The sequence below is a fragment of the Thamnophis elegans genome, chromosome 12 (assembly GCF_009769535.1).
Source record: "Thamnophis elegans isolate rThaEle1 chromosome 12, rThaEle1.pri, whole genome shotgun sequence".
NCBI classification, from domain to species: domain Eukaryota; kingdom Metazoa; phylum Chordata; class Lepidosauria; order Squamata; family Colubridae; genus Thamnophis; species Thamnophis elegans.
This window is the reverse complement of record NC_045552.1, coordinates 5,726,941-5,750,196: the sequence shown is the minus strand read 5'-3', so window position 1 is coordinate 5,750,196 and position 23,256 is coordinate 5,726,941. Positions and strand designations below refer to the sequence as shown.

General features: G+C 42.3%; 1 protein-coding gene across 1 annotated transcript; it reads right to left on the bottom strand.

Moving 5' to 3' along the window:
* Window positions 1–3,151: 3,151 nt before the first annotated feature.
* Window positions 3,152–16,386, bottom strand: LOC116515562 (guanylate-binding protein 1-like). The gene is made up of 9 exons (XM_032227680.1): window positions 16,321–16,386; window positions 15,547–15,743; window positions 14,618–14,745; window positions 14,007–14,116; window positions 12,322–12,518; window positions 11,105–11,347; window positions 5,475–5,755; window positions 3,829–3,931; window positions 3,152–3,357 (listed from the first exon to the last, which is right to left on the bottom strand). Exons 2-9 carry the CDS (start codon window positions 15,716–15,718, stop codon window positions 3,152–3,154), a joined length of 1,440 nt encoding a protein of 479 aa, XP_032083571.1. The 5' UTR covers window positions 15,719–15,743; window positions 16,321–16,386.
* Window positions 16,387–23,256: the final 6,870 nt, after the last annotated feature.

Sequence of the window (23,256 nt, the reverse complement as noted above, 5' to 3'; positions counted from 1 at the left end):
TAGAGTCTTTGCGCAGTTGGCAAACTCCTCGGTGAGCAAAGGATGTTCAGCGACTCCTCGGGTTTGCCAACTACTACCAGACCTTCATCCCCAGCTTCGCTTCCCTGACCGCGTCCCTCACTCGGCTCCTGCAGAAGAAAGTGCCATTTTGCTGGGGGCCTACGGAGCAACATGCGTTCAAGGCCCTGAAGCATGCCTTCATGAAGGAGCCGATTCTGAAGCACCCTGATCCCCATCATCCATTTGTGGTGGAGGTGGACGCGTCCAACATCGCAGTGGGCACAGTGTTACTGCAGGCTCATGCCCCTGACGGTACCCTTTTCCCTTGCACTTTCTTCTCACGGAAACTCAATCCTTCCGAGCGCAATTACACCATCTGGGAGAAGGAGTTGCTGGCCATTAAGGTGGCGTTTGAGGCCTGGAGGCATCACCTGGAGGGGGCCAGGCATAAAGTCAAGGTCCAGACAGACCATAGGAATCTAGAGTTCCTGAAAACAGCACGCAAGCTGAACCAGCACCAGATCCGGTGGTCTCTGTTCTTTGCCCGGTTCAACTTCCGAGTGACCTACATTCCAAGTGTGCGCAACCAAAGGGCGGATGCCCTGTCCAGGAAACCTGAGTACTCTAGCACTGCAGACTCACTTCCACCCTGGACAGTTTTGCCCATCAAATCCTTCACTGCAGTTCACAAACCCGTGGATTTACGGTCTCGGATACCAGATGCGCAGCGGTATGAAGAGTGGGTGGAGCAACGGAAGGCAGAGGTAGGGCCGGCTTCCCCGTGGACCTTTGACAATGACCTCTTGAGGTACCGGGACAGGTTCTATGTGCCCACTGGGCCTTTCCAGGGATTTATTCTCTCCCATTGCCATGACAATCTGGCAGCAGGACATTTTGGCCTTTTCAAGACTTTGAACCTGATCTCCGTACCTTTTGGTGGGCCCGCTTATGACACAACATAAAGACGTATGTCACCTCTTGTATACAGTGTCGGCAGGCCAAGTCAGCGACAGGAGCTCCTCCAGGGTTCCTTCAGCCATTGCCGACCCCAGACAGACCCTGGGGAGCCGTGTCCATGGACTTTCTGATGGAATTGCCTTCATCTTTGGGGTTTACCATGGTCCTTGTGGTGGTGGACATGCTCATGAAGATGGCACATTTCATTCCATGTTGGAGATTGCCAACAGCCCGCACCACCGCCCGCGTGTTCATCCAACACATCTTCCGGCTACATGGCCTACCCGATCGGGTCGTGTCGGACCATGGGACACAGTTCGCGGCCCAGTTCTGGAAAGGTCTGATGGAGGCTCTGGAAGTCCACATTTGTTTGTCCTCGGCACACCATCCTGAAACGGACAGGGGGACGGAGAAGGTGATCGGGATCTTGGAGCACTACCTGCGCTGCTTCATGAATCAGCAACTGAATAACTGGGTGGACTACCTGGCCGTGATGGAGTTTGCATTTAACAACTCACAGCACACCTCCACGCGGTGAGGCCCTTCCTGGCTAATGTCGGGTACCACCCTTGCTACTTTCCTCTTTCTCCAGTCGACTCCATTGTCCCCACAGTGAAAGACATCCTCTCGGAACTCCAGGCGGTCCACCAAGTGTTGTGCCGCTATCAGACTCAAGCCGAAGAGGTCTACAAGAGGGTGGAGGACAGGTCTCGGCCTGCGGTGCCTGAGATGGTTGTGGGAGACCACGTATGGTTGTCCATGCGACATCTTCCATCCCACCGGCCAGCTAAGAAATTGGACCACCAGTACCTTGGGCTGTTCCCGGTGGAGGCCGTCATCAACCCGGTGGCCCATCGCCTGACCTTGCCATGCTCAATGTGAGTGCACCTGGTATTCCATCGCTCACTCCTGGTCCCTGAGCAGTCGGCTTGTCCTCTCCACCAACCATCTCCACCCAGCCGTCACCATGTGAGGTGGAGAAGCAGCTTACACACAAAGTAGTCCAGATTCGGGACTCGAGATGGCTAAAGGGACGATTCCAGTACATGGTGGACTGGAAGGACAATGGGCCGGATGGGGGGACTTGGGCCGATGCATGCATGCCCCTGCTTTAGTGCGAGCCTACCATGCACAATATCCCTTGAGGATGCACTCCAAGTGTCAGACCCGGTGGAAGGCCTCTGCGGTGAGGGATAGTGTTATGGCCCAGCAGAATCCAGTTGAGCTGCTGATGGACTCCGATAGCGACGAACCATATGAATCTGCTCTGGATGTTGTGGAGGACCCTGGGCAGGGTTCTGACTCAGAGCGGGGACCAAAGAGACTGGTTGGCCACCAGGAGGTGCCTGAGGCATGGAGCAGTGGGGAGGATCAAAGGCAGTTTGTTCCTGATTCTAGATTGAGAAGGGCTGAGAAATGGAAGCAGCAACTCCGTAGGCAGTCTCACAGGTCGTTGTGGATTGGCCCCTCCCAAGAGAGTTTATAGGTGAGGTGTTGGGAGGGTACATTTGCAGGAAACAACCATTCAAATTAGTAGTGAAGAAAATCTGTCTGTATTCTAACCATGTCTGTTTGTTTGGATTATCTGTGATGCTTCATTTGAACTATCTGGGTTGCTGCTGAGCTACGCTATTGAAAGTGAGTTGCCTGGGCTCTCAGCCAAAGGATTCGTTATCTCAGTAATTAAACAGTGGCAAACAGCCAAACCTGTGTTCTGGTTTATTCACAGGCTGGGGGGGGGGGGTCAGGACACATATGTATCTTCTTTTCCTGTGACGTAATTCTAAATAATTGCAGAGTAGGTAATTGGTAAACAAGGGCTACCTGTAGCGTTTGAAATGCTGCCTTCATTCTTCAAGACTTTGGTTAAAGACCAATACGAAAACTCTGGAAGTGCTATGAACTATTGTGACTAATTCTGTTCTTCATTGCTGTTTCATAGCAGATCCTCCTGACCATAGAAACCTTTAGGCTGCTCCCCCTTTCACTGATTCTATAATTTGCTTTCTTTACATAGTCCCATTGACTTATCCATAGAAAAAAACGTGTTTAACCTCATCAAAATGATTTAAAGTGGAGAGGATGTGACAAAATAAGAAAGACATACTTGTGATACACTAGTCCTAAATCCATTGGTTTTCAGTTTTGGAAGTTTACTTGTTTGTTAACACACTACTACAAAATCTTGCTGAGATTATAGTGTTACCTTCAGTTTCCTTTGGATCATTTTCTCCTGCTCTTCCTTCATCTGTTTCCTTTCTTCCTCCATTTTCTCCATTAGCTTCTGAAGGGTCATCTCATAACTCTGTTTCTGGTCCTCAAACTTCTGTTGCCACATTTCCTGTTTCTGCTTCGGAACCTCATCCTCTAATTCTTTTGCTTTTGCTTTCATCTTTGCATCTAGACAAGGAAAAGAGAGAGAGAGACATCGGCAGGTGGTTTGCAAGTTGGCTACACTATTACAATAATGTAATAAATAAATATATTTGGCATACAGGCAATCTTTGATTAATTATACTAACTAGGACCAGAATCTTCATCACTTGGCTACTCAGTCATAAAATACAACATCATGCGACTGTGCTGTTTAATGACAGAAGTTCTAGCAGGTTTGGTTGACATCATTAAGCAAATCCTGCATCATCTTGTGGTGATGTCACATGGTCCCCATTTCAACCTCCTGCTTGCTTCCCCATTGACTTTACTTGTTGGAAGACAGCAGTGAAAGTTAAATGGAGAGGAAAGCCTTTTCCCGATGAGTGATGGGTTTAAAGATAAATCCACCTTTATCAGGTTTTCCCACCTTCTTTTCCCACCTTCAAAGCAGAACCAACATCCCACCATCATCCGACAGCTTGTTCACACCTTTACCTGCTATTTCCTTCTCTTTCTTTTGAAGGCTCAGGTCACTTTGAAGGATGGTTTTGCGGATGTTTTCCTTGCTCTGGAGGAATTCTTTCAGGAATTTCCCTGCCTGATTGAAGGGGGAAAAGAGAATAATCAGGAGCGGTATAGAATGAGAAAGAAGTTTTGCCAAAGTAAACCAATCCAAATTAACCAACAATCTCCCCGGAGGATGGGAGCGACAAAATGAGTATTAATTTGGCAACCCTCATCATTTTGTACCATTATTCCTTTCTTAGGTATCTAAGAGAGAGCTATTCACAGTTTTCTGTTAGGAATAAAACAAAACAAAGCAAGAGCTGAGACTTGACAAAGAAATCCATGTTCGTACACTGTATAAATTTGGGTGATCTCCCGTGATTAAACAGAGCTTCATCACAATTTGAAATGACTCTTGCTCTTCCTTCAATTTATCTAGAGTAGTGTTTCTCAACCTTGGGGGCTTTAAGAGGTGTGGACTTCAACTCCCAGAATTATCAGCCAGAATTCTGGGAGTTGAAGTCCACACATCTTAAAGCCCCCAAGGTTGAGAAACACTTAACAAAAGAATATTTAATCTTTAGAGCAGGAACATGATTGTCCATAAAAGCTTGATGATGACATTGCTTGCCATCTTGTCAATCTTACTGGCAGTTCCTAACCGCATTCATCTTGTATCTTTCTGGGCAATCAGGAATGTTTCTAAACAAAATATCTGGTGGCAGCCATCTTCCACTTGATGAAGAAAATCTACACAATCTGTGTGAAACTATAACAAGATTACTACGCTCTGTATTCTTATAAATAGAGAAACTACTGGAGGCCAACCATCAGGAGCCATGGGCCTTAAATATCGTCTATGTACCCATTCTCATACAGAAGATATGGAGACCAGGATACCAGATCCCAAGGACCCATAAGCCTTAAATACTGTCTATGAATAGAGGACCTATGGAAAGCTACAAAGAACCAACACGGGATGGTTGGATCTGGCACCTGGGTCTGGAGAAAATTGAGCAGGATGGAAATCTTGAATAAACTTCACATGGATCCAGCAAGATCCAGAGACACTCTGGACAAATGGAGCTACCCATTGGCCTTTGCACTTTGCGATTGTGGTGACATGCAGACAGCCACACAGATGTATACCTGCCCTTCGTGTCCTCATCAGTACACACTTGAGGATCTCATGGCAGAGTGACAAAACACAATTAATGTTGTAGTTTCTGAGCAAGATCTATTTAACTTGTACATATTTTAATCAGTGTCAAACTTGATTTCATTGAGGGCCGCATCAGGGTTGTGTTTGACCTGGGGGGGGGCAGGGTGTGTGTGGCAAGCTTCACGTCACTCATGTTGGGGGCGGCTGTGGTGGCCCGAGCACTCTACCAGGGAAAATGGGCTCACGAACTCAGTTTTTGCTGGTATAGGCACTACGGGCTGGGCCTTTGTTGTTGCTAGGGCGGCTGCATAAGGCAGACCTAAGCATCCCATACCCCGGTTCTAAGAGCCTCACAGGCCAAATCTGGCCCCTGGGCCTTGAGTGTGACACCCCTGCCTTATTTTAATTGTGACGCTTCTAACACAAATAAACAAACATTCTCTATGAAGGTTGCTGCTTTATTATTACCTACCATGAATTCATCCTGGAACTGACGTTTATCATCCTTGAAAGCACGAGCCATGAACTTCTTGAGGGCTTCTTCCTCATATTTTTTGTGTACATCCACAAGTTCCTGGGGAGTCTCAGTGGGTAGCTCCACACTTTTCTCCATCAGTTGCGCATAGCGAGCAACAGATTCCTTCATGGCTGCCCTGTTCTCAATCTCCACCAAGGCTAAGACTGTGTTCTCCAGGCAGGGAATCTTCCCACTAGAGATAGTATCCACATAGGTCTCAACCAACTTTGCCAACACTGCATGGAGAAAAATAGTACAGATTGTTGGACAATCAGCCAGATATCTTCAACCATCATTACTCATTGTGCCCACTCAAGAATTTAAGGCATTGCGGGAAGGAGGAGCCAATGTTGCGATCATACGGATGAGTGGTCTCGATGCTCCGAGACCGCAGCCGATAATTTTGCTGCTGGGTGGTCCAATCGGACCTAAACCATCCCGAAAAGACAGTGAACAGGAAGAATACATCTTGCTGACCTCAGGGACATCGCAAAGTCCCTGATCGATGCATGAGACGTTCTTCAAGCTGGCGACAAAAAATCTAGCCAAGGCTGACGAAGTCGGGGCGGCTCCAAAATGGAAGGATATGGAAAGAGAAAGTGTTTCCAGCTGGGGAGGAACTTTTACCGTTTTAAAAAGAGATTGCCTATTAAAAAATTTAATAATTAATTTAAATTGAAGAACAGAAGAAATAAGCAGCGGAATTAAATTTGGAATGGTTTTGAACAGGGGATTATCTTACTTTTTAAATGCTATCTTCGTGGATGGGATTTATGCAAGCCTTTTAAAACGAATGGATTAAGTTTTCTTCTATCTTTTTTTCTTTTATTATTTTCTGTAACCTATGGACTAAAATTTTCCTCTTTCATTATTGTGGGTGTTCTCCTAACTCATTTAAGAATTGGACTTTTTTTTAAACTTGAAATACAAAAAAGATACAAGAAACAAAGAAAATTGCAACATAATACTGCTACTCGGAGGCTAGAAGGTTTGTGTATTGGAAACAAAACATTCTTTTTTCTCTCACTGATTATTCTGGTTTAGCACTACAAGGTCTCACTGCTTGGTTATAGAGAGTGATAAGAAGGAGAGCAAACAGATGTCCCTTTGAAGTATATCTTTAACCAGAAAAAAGTGAAAACAAAACATTATTGTGAATCTATGCTTAATTTTATTAACCTTCCAAGCTAGAGCAGCTGTGTTTGTTAGTTGGAGATGATGGCACAATTTCAACAGCAGAAAGAAATAAGTCTGCAAAAGTTATTCTCAGAAATACAGGAACTATCAAATACATATGAGAGGATAGAAAAGAAGCTGGAAGACTTAGAGCATCTAAAAGCAAAATAAGATGAAGAAGTTGAGGATGCTTATCAAGTGGAAAATGTGGTGGTTAAATCCCAAAAATTGGAGTGGAAAATGATTATAAAGAAATTAAATTTACTGCTATTTATGGTGATTGGTTTGTCTCTGAAAATGGAAAAAGTGGAATACTGAAAGGGGAATTAAATGGAGGGGAAATTTATCCCACATGGCAAGATACAGAAGAAGAAAAAACAAAAGAATTTATGGACCTAAAGGGAGAAATTTTATTAGCAATATCATTGATAACACCACTGACAATTAAAAATAAGCTGATTAAGGAAACAGAAGAAGGACATCGAGATTACATGAGAGATTTTATAAGCAAGGAGTTGCTAAGAGGAGTCCATACAAAGTTGATTAAGGAGATGATTAGAGGATCGACACCACAAATGGCAGAAGATTTGAGACTGTTTTGCTACTAGAAAGATACAGGTTGATAGATGGAAGAGTATAATTTAAAACTAGTTAAACTTAGTGAATTTAGTGACAATAGATACAGTCAAATAAATAATTGATAATGTTACTATCATATACAATGTGTAGTGTCATGATGAGTAATAATTGGATATGAATACTGAATGGTACTCATGAAAGGAAGATTAGAAATCCCTTTGGATTATATATATAGGTTAATAAATAAATAAAAAGAACTAAATTAAATACAGTTAAAGATTTGATTATCAGGGGGAAACTGTTATGATACAGGATATAGTTAAATAAATAAGGGATAAAGATAACAATGTATATATAGATATGGGTATAACATAAGGAAACTGGATGTAAATTATAAACAGTGATTTGGAAAGGAGGATTAGAAAATTTTGTTAGTAAATATGATGGATGTTTAGCTAGAATAGGACATAAGGATTCAGCATCAATAGAGGATTTTAGAAATAGTAAATGAAAGACCAGTATGTGGTTATGTATTAAATCTTGGTATATTTTATGATGAAGGACGTTTCAATAATTAAAGTCAAATGAAAATGGAGATATGATCATGGTAATATGTATAAATATCTGAGTTAAAATTCTTGAGTTAATATGAATTATATTTGTTGACTGTGGGAGAGATGTACGAAAGTCTTTTTGTAACCAACTTTCTACAGCATGTAAAGAAGGATGTTTGTTTTGAAAATAAAAAATAAAAAAATTATTTAAAAAAAAGAATTTAAGGCATTGTGCCATAACATGCTTGCCAATCATCTACGGAGCTTCTCAGTCATCCAGGTCATGGTTATCCCAAGGGTGCTTTTTCTAAAGGCAACTGGATTTTCTTGGTTTTTTCTTGAAGATGTTTCTCTTCTCATCCAAGAAGCTTCTTCAGTTCACTGAACTGAGCTGAACTGAAGAAGCTTCTTGGATGAGGGTTGAAATGTCAATGAAAAACCAAGAAAGTCCAGTTGCCTTTTGAAAAAGTCCTGTTGGGACATACTTGCCAGTTAGGATGGATGGGTCACTGCCCTATTTTTCCACCTGCATGGCTTTCTGGGGGACACTTCATTCAGTAGAATGAGGCATAATGAGCACAGGTCTTCTAGACTTAACAATAGCTGATAAGACAAAAAAGTCTGAATAGCGGGAGAAGAAGGCGGGGCTTAGCAGTGAGAAGACAGAGTTTCAGGCTATTCCTGAAATTCCTCTATTCCAAAGGAATTTTGGACGGGTCGTTCGGACCCTAGCTGTCCCGAAGAGACAGTGAAAGGTGAGGGGAGATCCAGTGACCTCAGAGACATTCGCAGGTCTCTGGGGGGCTTGGAATTAACCCCTCCTGCCAACTCCTTCTGGATTAGCTGTATGCTAACCGAAACTGCAGGTTGCCCCTAAGAATGGTGGAAGTGGATTCAACTAGTAAGCTGATTTTATTACTCAAAGAGAGACAGTCCGCACTAAAATTTAAGCTAATTGAAACCAAAGAACAGAAGAATCTAGCGGCGAATGGGTTTTTCTTTAATGGATTTATGGCCGGTGGTTATCCTATTTCTTAAATGTTTTAAATTATTCTTCAACATTCCCCCCTGACTCTTTCTAAGTGGGTTGTAAAACTAATCTACTATAAATTGCCTTTTTACGATCTGACACTTTTATTGCTTGGCTGTGTTGGTCTAAGATCAGATAAGATCGCACAGCTCCCAGCGTGTTTTTACTTGCAAATATTTTAGAGCCTCTAACTGCATCACAACATGGTGTCGATTCATACTTCAAAAGGTTCATTTCAAATATTTTTTTCTGCATTTCAAAAGTTGTTTGATTCATATGAAAGATTTGAAAAAAAATTGGATTATTTGACATTAAAATATGAAGAAAAAAGTGAGAACGTTGAATGCTTGAATGTTCCTGAAATACAAATGAAGAATGTGAGAAATGACGTCTGGTTTATCTCGGAGGAAGAAAGAAATGCAATGCTGGAAAGGGGGGCAGCTACACAGAAGATTCATTTTAAGAGACAGAGCGCAGGAGGAATGAGAAGTATTAAAGAATCTACACTTTATGAAACATCATTGGCAGATTTTTTAATTCCACCATTGAGAATTAAATACAATCTGAAAAGTTTAACAAGCGTGGGACAACATTATTATCTCATCAGAGACATCCTGAGCAAAAAGGTGCGAAGATATCCCTGTTTGGACTTGCTTATAAAAACATTTGGTAAATCTGTTCAACGAATGGCAATAGGATTGAGAAGGTTTTGTTATTGGAGAGACATAGGCTGATAGATGGAAGAATACAATTTAAAATTAGCTAAATCTAATTACTTTTATTTGTAATAGATATAGCTGAATAATAATTGATATTGATAGTAATGTATATAATGTGGAGTTGATATGATAAATAATAATTGGATATGAGAAGGGAAGGTTAGAAATATTTTTGGACCATATACAAAAGTTATTAATCACAATAATTGTCACTATTAAAAATAAAATAAAATATATATAGTTAAATGTTAACTAATAGGGGGAAAATGTTACGATATACGATATAATTTCTTAAAGAAGGGAGAATGATAATAAACTACATTGCATGGAAGATGGAATTCTTGGTATTAAATATTATGGATATTCAGCTAATACAGGATATGAGGATTTGATGTTAATAGAGGATTTTACAAATAAGTAAATGAAATGTCAGCATGTGGTTATGGATTAAATCTTTGGCATAGTTAAGGATGAAGGATGTTTAAATAACTATAGTCAACTAAAAGTGGAAGTATAATGATGTCAATATGGTAAACATTTGAGTTAAGATATTTGAATTAATATGAATTAACGGAAGAGATGCACAAAAACATGTTGTAACCAGCTGATATACTTTTTTTATAATAAATACCTGTGTTCTTTTTTTTGTTTTTGTTTTTGTTTTGTTTTTTCTTCCCTGCCTTGTCTTTTGTTCTTTTTGTCTTTTTTATTTATTTATATTTTTTTCCCCACTGGTGTGGGCACGTAATCCTAAACAACTGGAGCATCACTTCAACACTATCAACATTGAAAAAATCCCCCCCCTTTTTTGGTTGTGAGCCGCCCTGAGTCCCCCCAGGGAAAAGGGCGGCATATAAATAAACTTACAAATAGAAAATAAACTTACAAATTATTATTAATTTTTTTAATAATAATTATAGTCAAATGAAAATGGATATATGATGATGGTGATATGTATGAATATTTGAGTTAAAATGCTCGAGTTAACATGAGTTATGTTTGTTGACTGTGGAGGAGATGCACGAAAGTTTATTTGTGACCGACTGATACATTTTCTATAGCATGTAAAGAAAGATGTTGTACTTGTTTTAAATTAAAAATTAAAAAAAAATTAATTAAAAAAAAAAGTCTGAATAGCGGAAGTGACAGAACATGAAGACAGCAGAATAGAAAAGAAAGGACTGGGGAAGATAACAAAATTCCCAGACTTGTAAATAGAACGACTGGGGCAGAAGAAAGCAAAGGTGGAACCAATAGTAATAGGTGTCTGGGATGCAAATCCAAAACAACTGGAGCATCACTTCAACACTATCAACATTGAAAAAATCCCCGTCAGACAATTGCAAATGGCAGTTTTACTTGGACCAGCGTACAACCCAAGACGATATCTTTAATGTTATCAAACATGCACATCTGCCTATCCCAGATGCTTGAGGACTTGTTAGGTGGACAAAAGTGCCAAATCCATGTAAACATCTGGCTCAGTATGCAACCAAGCATAATTATAATAGAGCTAGAAGGACTCACAGTTGCCAGTGACAATGTGCCCTCCTGGAAGAGTCTTTTCTCCAGATGTTTCATAGATATGATGACAGAATTTCTTTGCTTGTTCCACAAATTCAGGCTCCAGCTGATTATCCACCATCTTTTCCAGATAGGGTAACTTCCTACTTTTAGTAGGGCAATCAAAGACGAAGCACTTCCGGGTGGGGAAGAACAGTTGGATGCATTGCCGTGTCAGATTGAATGCCTGCTCCTTCTTGCTGTCACCTAGAAAGCAACATGTCGATTTTACAAGTAAATCTGAATTGCATCTGCCAGTGGGCATTTCACTGGGGAAAGTCCCCATCCGTATTAATTAGCACTATTTAATTGTTATCCTTCCAAATACAAGTATCTCCTCTTACTTTGGCCACCCTTCCTCTCTTATAGAGGCCACAAATCTATAATGTGAGTTTTTCTTGTTTCCAAATCAGGGATTTTGGATAATCTCTATTTAACACACTGCACTGTGATATGCTCAGAAGGACTTTGTGGAAAAGCAATGTACAAATTAAGGGTGATTTAATCTTTCAAAGTGTCAACTCAGTCATCAAAGTATATGCAAGTTGCAATCCGAAATTCCATGCGGTGCCTTCTGAAATTCCAACCCCAATTTAGATTAATCGAAAAAACAGAGCATTGAAGAAATAATACCATTGCTTGTTTTCCAACAAATAATGTGGTCAGGGAACAACTGAGGAAATTGTTTATATTTTTATATCAGTTTATATTTCAGTGCCATGACTACTGACCTTGAAATGGATTTCCTAAGGAAATCCACTACCCAGTAGATTCCTACTGGAAATCTACTACCCAGTAGATTCCTACTGGGTATTTTGTTGTCTATTTATTAGATTCAATTATTCTTATTATATCTGCTGAGTCTTATTTTACAATGTCCTGTAATCAGGTAGAATGGCAAATTCTCAGCCATTCCAACAGAGAATTCTTAATATAACTGTTTTCTATTATCAGGGTGTCTAGTAATTAGTCCAAAGCACCCAGATGACTTTCATACCTAAGGCATTAATGCAACCTACAATTTCCTGATTTCTAGTCTGGTGCCTTCATTCTAGACCAAAGACCTTTGGTGTCTCTTTTTCTTCTTGAGGTCTATCCTCCCTAAACAGTTTAGTCCCAGTAACTCCTATTCCTTATTCAAATGACCACATAGATCTTCACACTGAATTTGTCATCAGTACCTTTTTTTAATTTTAGAGCATGTTTGAGATATTCATCCTCTGTGATGGATTTCCCATCCCGTTGCAGCTGCAGTGTGAAATCTCGCACAGACCAAACAAAGTTTGGGAAGAAGCTAACAAATTCAGAAGAATCATCTGTATCTCCAGTAGTGGAGGAAGACTTTGCCTTGATAAGTTCAGACAGCTCCGTCACAAAACTGTTAACCCAGTATAGGAATCAAACAATATACTTGTACAGTGATTAAAGAGGATGGTCTTAAAGGATGGAGAGAAGAACCATCAAATAAATGAAGCTCAGTAAAGGGGACAGCTAAATACCTTGGATAGCTCCCAACTCAATTCTTGAGAAGAAAAATGAGGGAGGAATGGAAGCACAATCAGATTGTCAAGATGTTGTAACTCTAACTGTTCTAATAAATGTAGTGTCTGATTCTTACTCTGGTCTACCTGATAAGGCTGACATCAAAAGAAAACATCTGTGAAAAGCTCAGTTCTGCCTCTACCATAAAGCCAGATATAGTCAAGTAAGGAGAAGCATATGACTTGATTGGTTCCAAAAAACTACTTATTTGAAATGATAGTTTCAGTATTTTTACTTATTTTCCAAAATTCTTTTCTTAATATTGACTGTTGAGTATTAATTCCACAGATGATGCAGCACAACACTAAAAGACTAGTTTCTCTCCAATCATTATTTATTAAAATATATTGTATATAGATATAATATAATTAACATATTGCTTAGGTTACCAGTAGATTTCTCCCTTTTCTCTACTGCTAAGAAGATGAAGTGTCATATGTCTCAGTGCTACTGAAAGATTTCTGAAAGAATCCAAAAGTGCCTGATTAATTTTAGATGCTATAAGGGTGGGATTGATTGATGAGTGAGAAACCATTTTGAATGTATTGAATTATTTAAAACAAAATAACTCACATTTTCTGTTTCTTCCATTTCTCTTTTCCTTACTCTATATTTATTTTTCTTAATCTTTTACCTCATTTCTGAAATTACTTAATTTCTTATCATCTTCCTTAAGATAAAAGAAAATTATACCTGTTGATGAACAATGGGGTTCCAATAACAGACTTCACCTATTCCTTGCCTCAATCCATTTCTGTGTCTGCACAATACCCCAAAATATAAGCCAGTCAATATTCAATCTAATCAAGCTTAGCATGTGGAAAAAAACAGTGGATGAGTTTGGAAATTATGTAGTCAGGGCAGAGGTAGTATTCAGCTGGTTCGCGCCGGTTCACACTGGTTCGCATGAACTGGTAGGGGAAATTTGACCTGGGTCACCAAACCTATAGCGACTGCTGGCTGGCCCCGCCTCCTGCCTGGTTGCTCAGTTGCTGCTCACTCACCCTCCTCGCCCATTACTTGCTTGCTCACCCATCCACCCACCTGCCCGCCCGCCACTTGCCCCACCCATCCCAGCCCTATATATGTTGCCTTCGGTTGGCCACGTGGCCCAGCTAAACACCTCGCCTGTCACCTCTGCGCCTCACCATCTCTGTTCAGCTCACCAAAGATAAGCAAGCATGCTGCCCACTCACTCTTCACTTTGGGTTGCTCTTCACTTTGGGTCAGGAGTGGGGCCCCAGGAATGTGCCATTCTTGGAGGCCCCAGACCTGCCGCCCGCTCGCCGCCCACTCAAAACAAAGCTATTCTTTAGAAGGATACTGAAGCTTGTCCAGGGCAATCTGATCAATGGTCCCCACACTGTTGTAGATGAGGGTGCTGCTCAGCAACACGGCCAAAGCGAAGATCCAGGCATCATTTTCAGGACTGCCCTAAAGAGGAAAAAGAATAAGTTATGATCTGTTTCTGACTTCTGCTGAGTATATCTATGCGTATCAGAAGGTAACTTCTTAGAAGAATGAAATATCATTCATTCACCAACCAAGAATACGTTCATTGAGTCATTCATCTGTTCAGACAATCACAGGGTGCTGGGAGTTGTAGTTTAGGAAAATTTGAGGCCGATGCATTGTAGGAGTTTCAAATCACAGTTGGGGAGGGGTACAAGCAACTTCAGTTTCCCACATTTATTTGACTTGTCAAAAGCCCCTGAGACACTACAACTATGGAAAATCCATGCCAGTTGCCAGGCACCTACATTTTTATCACGTAACCATGCTGATGCTGTGATGTTTGTAAATGCAACCCTTTTTTTGAGTGCTGCTATAACTTCAAATGGTCGCTAAATGAATAGTTGTCAGTCAAGGACTACCTGTAAACAGATGTTTCATCAGTGTGATTTTATACAAAGAAATATGCAAATAGAATATCACCTTTTCTGGATAACCTAATCCCTCAGTATCCAGCAGGACAAGGGTTTGGTTAGGCCTGTCTGGATGGGGAACACACCACATCCAGATTCCTTTTGTTTCTGCTTCCTCTATGGAGCCCAAAGGGAAACCTACAAATGGAAAAATGTAATATGTTTTAAATCCCAAACGGTCATCTTGTAATATGTGAGCTACAGTTAATAATAAGACACAGATTCTCACAACCGATTTTTCTGGTTGTTTACTGAATTTACCCATTGAAACAAGAGGTTATGCTTGGGTGTGGTTTCCAGATGAAAATGCTCATCAAATATACTTCATTTTACAATATACGAAAAAGCAAAAGAACCCTCAAAAGATAAGGGTTCTGCATTTCTGAGAAACTAAAAAACATCAGAAGACTTATAAATATGTATTGATTAAAAACAACTAAAACACTCTGTAATGGTGTGTGTGAAAGTCCTTGGGAGATGGACAGAGAGATGCTACCTAAACAACAATCAGATAAGAAACAATACAGGCTGCCGACTAATACTTGGAGGGACAAGAGGCTCAGAAGGGACCCTCCCTAGTTTCTCCAGTTGTAAAGATGGGTGAAGAATTGCACTTTCAGACATGCAACATTTGTCAAGGCAGCTTCACAACAATGTAAAGATAGCTCATTTGGTCATGTTTCCTGACTGGTTTTCCCCACAAGGCTGACATTTTGTAATCTTACTATCATAAAGCTTATGATAAAATTCTGCAAGATCCCATCAGCCTAAAAGATCGATTGTCATTTGACCACAATGGGCATTTTGGAAAAGGAAAGTCCTGGGCTCCATCTACAACCTCTCTACTGGAGCAGAGAACCCCGGAATTGGGGGTGTTCCTTTTCCCACCCAGGTGTTCACCTTGTGGATATTGGACTGGCTCATCTCAATCCTTCTCACCTGAATTTTTGCCAGCCAGCTTGTTCATCAGGTAGGACTTGCCCGTGCGATACGGTCCCACGATGGACACCACCACCACTGGCTGCCGGATGTCTGAGAGCAACCGAAGGGCCTCCGGAGAAACATGGAGGCGATTTCTTCTGTTCTCAACCAGGCACACCGGAGCCTTCATCCTGGCTTTGGAGGAGGAGATGCAGCTGCAGAGAAGATGTGGCAGCTGCAAGAACTTTCTCTCCAAAGAAGGACTATAAAAGACACTTCATGACTTCCAGGTGACATCAAGCCCATCCCACCTCAGTGAGCACATGAGCTTTGTAATCCCAGATCCCTCCTCAACCATCTCTTCCTCCCAGATTTCCAGAAGCCCCTCAGTTGAAGGGCAGGGGGTCTCCAGATCCAACCCAGCCGTCGGCGGCAAACCCGTCCGAAGGGAGTGGGGGGCCAAACGGGGCCACCTTCCCCGCAATTTCCCAAGAGGCATTTCTGCCCAGAAGCCCCCTCCCCACCGCCTCCAACACCCTCCCGCACCGACCGCTGGGGAGAAACCTCTCTATCCCGCAAACCCTCCCGCCAGCCTTTCCCTCCCCCTATCCCGATTTCCAAGGGCGCTTCTGTTTCCCGGATCCCCGCAGCTGCTTGGCCAGAGCCAGCAAAGGGGGCCCATCCAGCCGCCCCGAGGACCCCACGCCCAGAAAGCCGCTGTGGCGAAGGACCGAAGCCCGGAGGGGAGGTTGGGGGAAGCAGCCGCCCCCCTCAGTCGGTCCCCCCTTTTACCGTCTTTCCAAAGAAATCGAGGGATTCTCTTCGCACCTCTGCGCGATCTTTTCCTTCCTGTGCTCGTCTCGGGGCTTTTATACAGCAGCAGCGGCCGAAAGTGAAAGCGAGGCTGGTCGGTCACTTCGATTCCAGGAAAGAAACCAAGTTCTCGGCAAGGCAAGTGAAGACGCAGGCGGATCAAAGCCGCAAAACCTGCCCGCGTGCAAACGATACTGGAAAACATCTGGCTGGGATTAGGGGTGCAGAGAGGAGGGGATTCGCCGAATAACTCTCCGCAGTTCTGACTCGGATCTTTTCCCCGGTGGTTTGCACGCTCGTGAGTTTCCCGCCTTTTATTCACATGTGAATGCCATTGGTATGCATGAACAATGGTGTAACATGGGCCTTGCTAGAGGGTCCCCAAAACTGCCCCCGTTGCTGCATTCTGCACCAGTTGTAGCTTCTGAATGCTCCTGAAGGGTAGCCCCGTGTAGAGTGCATTGCAGTAGTCCAGACGTGAGATGACCAGAGCTTGAATGACTGAGCGCAGGGACTCTTGGTCCAGGAAAGAATGCAACTGGCAGACAACCCAAGATTGTCCGAAGGGTGTCCTAGCAAAGGCTCTTGACCAGGAGTTACAAGTCCAGTACCTCCAAGTTGCAAACTGAATCTCTCTGTGGTAGTGCCAGAACTAAAGAGTTTGGTCAAAGTCCCAGAGGTTGAAGCTCTACATGCCCAAAGCCACTCGGTCTTAACCAGGTTTCCGTTGAAGCCTGTTGTCCCCCATCCAGGCCCCCACAGCCAACAGGTTCTGCTCAAGGGCAGCCATAGCATCATTTGGATCATGAGGGTATTTAACAGATTTAACAGAGTTGGGAGGGACATTGTAGGTCATCTAGCCCAACCCCCTGCCCAAGCAGGAGACCCTGCCTACACCATTTCTGACAGATGGCAGTTCAGTCTCTCATTGAAAGCCTCCAGTGATGAAGCTCCCACAACTTCCGAAGGCGACTTCTCTTCCATGGGTTGATTGTTCTGTCAGAAAATTTCTCCTTATTTCCAGGTTGAATCTCTCCTTGTTCAGTTTCCATCCATTATTCCTTGTCCTTTAGAAAATAACTTGACCCCCTCAAATATTGGAAGGCTGCTATCATGTCTCCCCTGGTCCTTCACTAGACTAGCCATGTCCAGTTCCTGCAACTGTTCATTGTATTTTTTCCCTTCAGTCCCCTACTCGTCTTAGTTGCTTTTCTCTGCACTCTTTCTAGAGAAAGTCTCAACATCTTTTCTAGAGTGTGACCAAAACAGGATGCAGTTAGGTCTGGTCTTCCTAAGGTTTTATAGAGTGATATTAGCCTCACTTGATCTTGATGGAGGGTTGAGATATAGAGTTTCATCAGGATATTGATGATATCTCAACCCATGATGACAGAGTGTTAATATATTTAATAGCTGGAACAGTAAATGGGCCAGAACACAAAGCTATAGTTGATTGATTGGAGGGTGTGGTTTCATGAATGGAGCAATCTACACTGTGATTGGTTACTGTGGTTATAAAGAGGGCAAGATTGTAAAATGGAGCAAAATTCACTTAACAAATGTTTTGTTAAGCAACAGAAGATTTAGGTTTAATTGTGGTCTTAAGCTGAGGACTACCTGTAGCCCTGTGTCAAGGTTGCTCTTTTTTCCTCTTGATTTTGACCCAAATGCATTCAAGGCAGTTTTCATGGTTCTGCTGTATTTCTGTAGAGGTTTAGTTATTTTTTAATATATCGTGCAACTCTACCTCCTTTTTTTATTAGGTCTGTTTCTGTAAAACAAAGTAAATCCCTCTAGTTGCATATTTCATTCATGGATTTCAGCCCACCAGTTTTTTGAAAATGGCAACAATGCTATGCATGGATTTCAAGGGAACCCTGCTTGTTCCTCACACTGTTATGGATCTGCCCCCGAAGCCCTTTCTGGACACGAGTTCGGAGGAGGAAGAGTCTGTGGCAGCAGAGGAAATCATGGAGCTGCGCGATGGCCTGGATTGGGGCTCAAAGACTGCTCATCTGACAGAGCATCCTCAGCTGGACCGATGGGACGAGTGAGGGCTGAGGCCAAGTGGGGTACATCTTTGTTATGTAGAATAGACTGACCCAGGCCTTAATAGCCCATTAACAAAGGTGGGGCAGCTGAGTTTCTGCCTCTTTGAGTTTCTACTTCTCTTTTAGGGGAAATATTCTGCCTTTTTAGCATATCCTAAAATATTTTATTTTTCTAGGAGAGGGGTGGGTTTTAACTTCCAACAGAATCTAAAATAACTGTAGCATGAGCACAGCCAGGTCCTTTCTAGGAAGTAGAGGCACTTCCTGGGAGATAAATTTCACTTGAAAGAAGATTATCGGGATTAGAATATCGATTTAGAAAATACTAATATTGTCCTAATTATTTTGTTTTTCTCTTCCAGCCCACTTTGAGTTTCTCACTTTTTCTTCTTTTTTTAAACCTGACTCCTGAAAGGTTATCCAACTCTTAAAGCGGGGACATCTTTTTAAAAATTCCATGCAGAAGTTCTGGATTAGGAACGCTTAAACCAATTAGCAACTGTTGAATATACACCAGTAATTTTCTTTCCCAGGGAGTCAACATGTCTCTTGATCCAAATTGGTTCATCCACAGCTTCCTTTTTGGTTTTGAGCTGCTCGATTTCCTCTCTCAGTTGGTTCGCTTGCTTACAGAAACCCTCTTCCAACAAAGCCTTCTGTTCCTGCAGGCAGAGGAAGCATCATTATTAGACAGAAAAGAAACATGAGACTAGCTTTGCAGACCAGGTTCCAGAATAGACTTGGCCATTTTACCCCCTCCCCCCATGGCCACATCCAGTCCTTTGAAGTCCCGTGTGAAGTCAATGGAAAATAGGCATCAAATGAAAATAAACACACAATTCTCACCTTTGTAGGTACAGACACAACTTTTCCAAGGTTTTGCTGCTGGTCTCTGCCAGCAATTTGGGAAGTGGTGTGAAGCTGGCCACACCCACCCAGTTGGCCATGCCCATCCAGCTCTCTCTGTCCTGCCTCCTCCGATCTCCCAAATTTCTTTCCCCAGAGTGTGATAGCTTTCTACTGGATTCCCCTCTGTCCTGCCTCCTCCGATCTCCCAAATTTCTTTCCCCAGAGTGTGATAGCTTTCTACTGCATTCCCCTCTGTCCTGCCTTCTCTGATCTCCCTAATTTCAGCCCTTAATTCTCCAGTTGTCTATTTTTGGGAGGTTTTCTCCTCTCTTTCCCCCCCCCCCCTTCATAGGAGTCCCAAAAACTTTTGCCACATAGCTTGGAGGAGTGGTGGTCATGTGACTGAGTGTTTATGCATGATGACAAGTTGGCCATAACCATCCAGTCACATGACTGCCAAGCCACACCCACAAAATAGGCCACACCCACAGAATAGGTTCTAAAAAAAATTGAAACCCACCACTGTTCCCCAACCAGCCTCCAGGAAATGAACTGCTACATGTTGGTGACTCCCTAATCTGGAGGCTTCTTCCCAGCTCAGCTGAAAAGAACCAACTTGATTCAGTTATGGATAGAAAACATAAATCTCTTGAGGGGATTTCATCTTCAAGGAAAAACCAAGTCCAGTTGCCTTTTGAAAAAGCACCTTTGGGACATGCCTGCCAGTCGGAATGGATGGTCACTGCCATACTTTCCCACCTGCATGGCTTTCTGGAGGATACTTCATCCAACAGAATGAAGCATGCTACGTGCAAATCTTCCAGACCAAACAAGGTTGATAAGAAAGGCAAAAACATTTGGATAGTGGATGCGAGAGTACCTGGAGACAGCAGAATAGGAAAGAAAGCACTGGAGAAAATTACAAAATACCAAGACTTGTAAATAGAGATAGAACAACTGTGGTAAAAGAAAGCAATAATGGAACTAATAGCAACAGGTGCCTGGGGGCAAACCCAAAACAACTGGAGCACCGTTTGAACCCCATCAGCACTGACACAATCCCCATCAGTCAATTGCAAATGGAAGTTTTACTGGGACCAGCTTACAGCCCAAGACGATGCCTTTAACATAGTCAAACATGCACATCTGCCTATCCCAGATCCTTGAGGAATTGATAGGCAGAGGGCCAAACCTTGTGTAAACATGACTTTTTTAAAGCAGCAGCAGCCAAAACTGAAAGCGAAACTGGTCAGCCACTCCGATTCCAGGAAAGCGACCAATTTCTCATAAACAAGGAGCAAACTCCACTCCCTCAAAGTTAATAATATATTTATTCATTATAAATATAATATCCCCCACCCAGCCTCAAAGAAATGAACCGCTACGTGTTGGTGACCCCCAAATCTGGAGGCTTCCCACCTCTGCTAAAAGGAACAACTTGATTCAGAGTTATGGCCAGAAAACATAAATCTCTTGGGGGGAAATCTGAGCCGGATCATCATCTGAGCATGTTCTATCTCTTATCTATATTCTAAATGATTCTTGGGCAACCCAACCCAAGATTATTAGTGGGTTTATTGCAAATGTCTGGGACTTTGTCCTAATTATCTTGTTTTGCTCTTCCAGCCCAGATTGAGTTTCTGATTTGTTTTTAAAAAAAAACTGGCTCCTGAAAGGTTATACAACTCTTAAAGAGAGGATATCTTTTTTTAAAAAACATCCATGCAGAAGCCTGAAAAAAGCCTGGCTTACTTTGATAAATAACTGAATCACTTTTGAAATGGGCATTTTCCTTCTACCCTGCTCCATAATGCAGAGCAGGAATTTAAAAACTAAGGAAACCAACTTAGGTAGACTTCACAGTGTAGAAGGCAAGGGCAGTAATATTTTAATATTGAACCCACCTATGGGATGGTCACCCTCAATATGAAAACTTTATTTGTTGTTGCCACTTGCTTGCTAATGATCACGGTTTTCCAAAAGTGTTTAAAGCTGTACCAATTGGGACTCTCTTGTTTTGTGATTTAATCCCGCAAGGAAGCTCTTTGCCATGTACAGAATGAACAGGTTGAGGTTTCCTCCTTTGTGTGATAATTGGCTACATCACACCAGGGAACAACAAATCAGGCGTTTGACTGGGTCAGTTTATGGTTTAACCAACATGGGAACTGTTTTTTAAAATAATCTTTTATTCGTTTATAATATAGCATACAAAGAAAATACAAAAGTTAGGGAAAGGAAAAGGGAAGAAAAAAGTGGGGGAAAGCAAGGGGAAAAAGGAAAAAGGCATTGACTTCCTTTCCTACCGTAGAATAAGGAATTAACATCAAACCTCAACTTTTTATCTTTACATAATAGAATAAACTAGCTATTTCTATAACTACAAATCGATCTAATTGGCAAAACCCAAAATCAAAGTTTCATTTTTCCCCCCATCTCAAGCACAAAGTCCAGAAGCGGTTTCCAAGTAGACATAAAAGTATTTGTATTTTTTTTCTTTGACCATCTAATGGAGCACAGGAGTTCATGGCTTCCATGACAGCCATGGGCTTGACCCAAGTAATCCAGGGTCCGACTCACTCAGCGGGCCACACACTCGACCTCGTATTTCTCTCAGAGCAGTGGAGTTGTGATCTTGGTCTGAGGGGTAGTGAGATCTTGCCCCTGTTTCCAACTGCTGCCCAGTGGTTTTTGTGAGACGCTTTCCAAAATAATAGGAGGGGAGAGCCAGCCTGGAGACAGCAATCAGTAGCTGAGAGAAGGGGTGTGGGGGTTGGGAGAAGGCATGGGACCGGCTCCCAGCAGCAGCTGCTCGGATTTGCCATTTGAGAGAGAGAGAGGAAGGGAGGGAGGAGGAGGGAGGGAGGGAGGGAGAGCGTGAGCTTCCGCTTTCTCTGCTGCCCAAAGACTGAACGGAGCAGCAAAGAGGCAGGAGAGACAAAGCAGGAGAGATGAAGCGAGAGCCAATCCGGGTCATTCCTTCCAAGAGGCAACTTTCCCATTGAATGACTTGCTGCCCTAGACTCGAGGAGACCCTCTGCAGTCCCTCAAACCATCCGGGATGCCAGCAAGAGGAAGGAGGGATTCTCTCTCTCTCTCTCTCTCTCTCTCTCTCTCTCTCTCCCTCCCTCCCTCCCTCCCTCCCTCCCTCCCTCCCCCCTCTCTTTAAGAAAGAGAGAGAGAGAGAGTTAGTTAGTTAGTTGGTGGGCAGACTTAGCACTTTGTTAAGTTTGTTTCTCTCTGTGTTGTGTATATATACATGTCTCAATGGGTGCAATTGTGCAAGCATTTTTTTCCTCTTTAAAAGAATTTTTGGATTTCTCCTCACCAAACCTTTAAGACTGAAAGAGTTAGAGTTGAAATATAAAGAGATTGTCAATCGCCACACTGTTAGATTGATAGGCAATTATGGACTATCTTGATTATATCCTCCTTAGAAAGAATATGCTACTGTATGGTTGAGAAAAAGATCAAACTTCATTCCATGGAAACCCAACAAAGTTCATAGGGAGAGTTTCTTTCTATGATGGGCTTTTTGGGTCAACGTGAATATCAGTTATCAAAAATGTAGTTAGAAAATTAAGCAGGCAATAGGCAATTACAAAAAGGGAAGCCAACTTTCTGAATCTGTTTCTTTGCACTTAGTGACTTATAAATAGACTAATGTTCTGAAAACCTGACCTAAATTACTATATATTTTAAATAGCTGTAAAGCTATGCTGAAAAAGTTGTTCTCATGGTATTGTGATAAATTCAATAAAAAGAAGGGAATTCTTGATGAATTTAAGGAGAAATGAGAGTATTGGATAGTAAATGGACAAATAAAATTACCAATAAAAGAGAATATTTGCACCTCAGGGTTGAAATGAGATGTTCTCTCTTCCACTTTCCTCTTCCTCTCTTCTCTCTGTCTCTCTCATCCTCTTTCTCTTTGTCTCTCTTCTCTTTCTCTCTCCCTCTTTTCCATTCTTCTGTCACTTTCTCCTTCTCCCTTCTCTCTCCTCTTTGTCTCTTT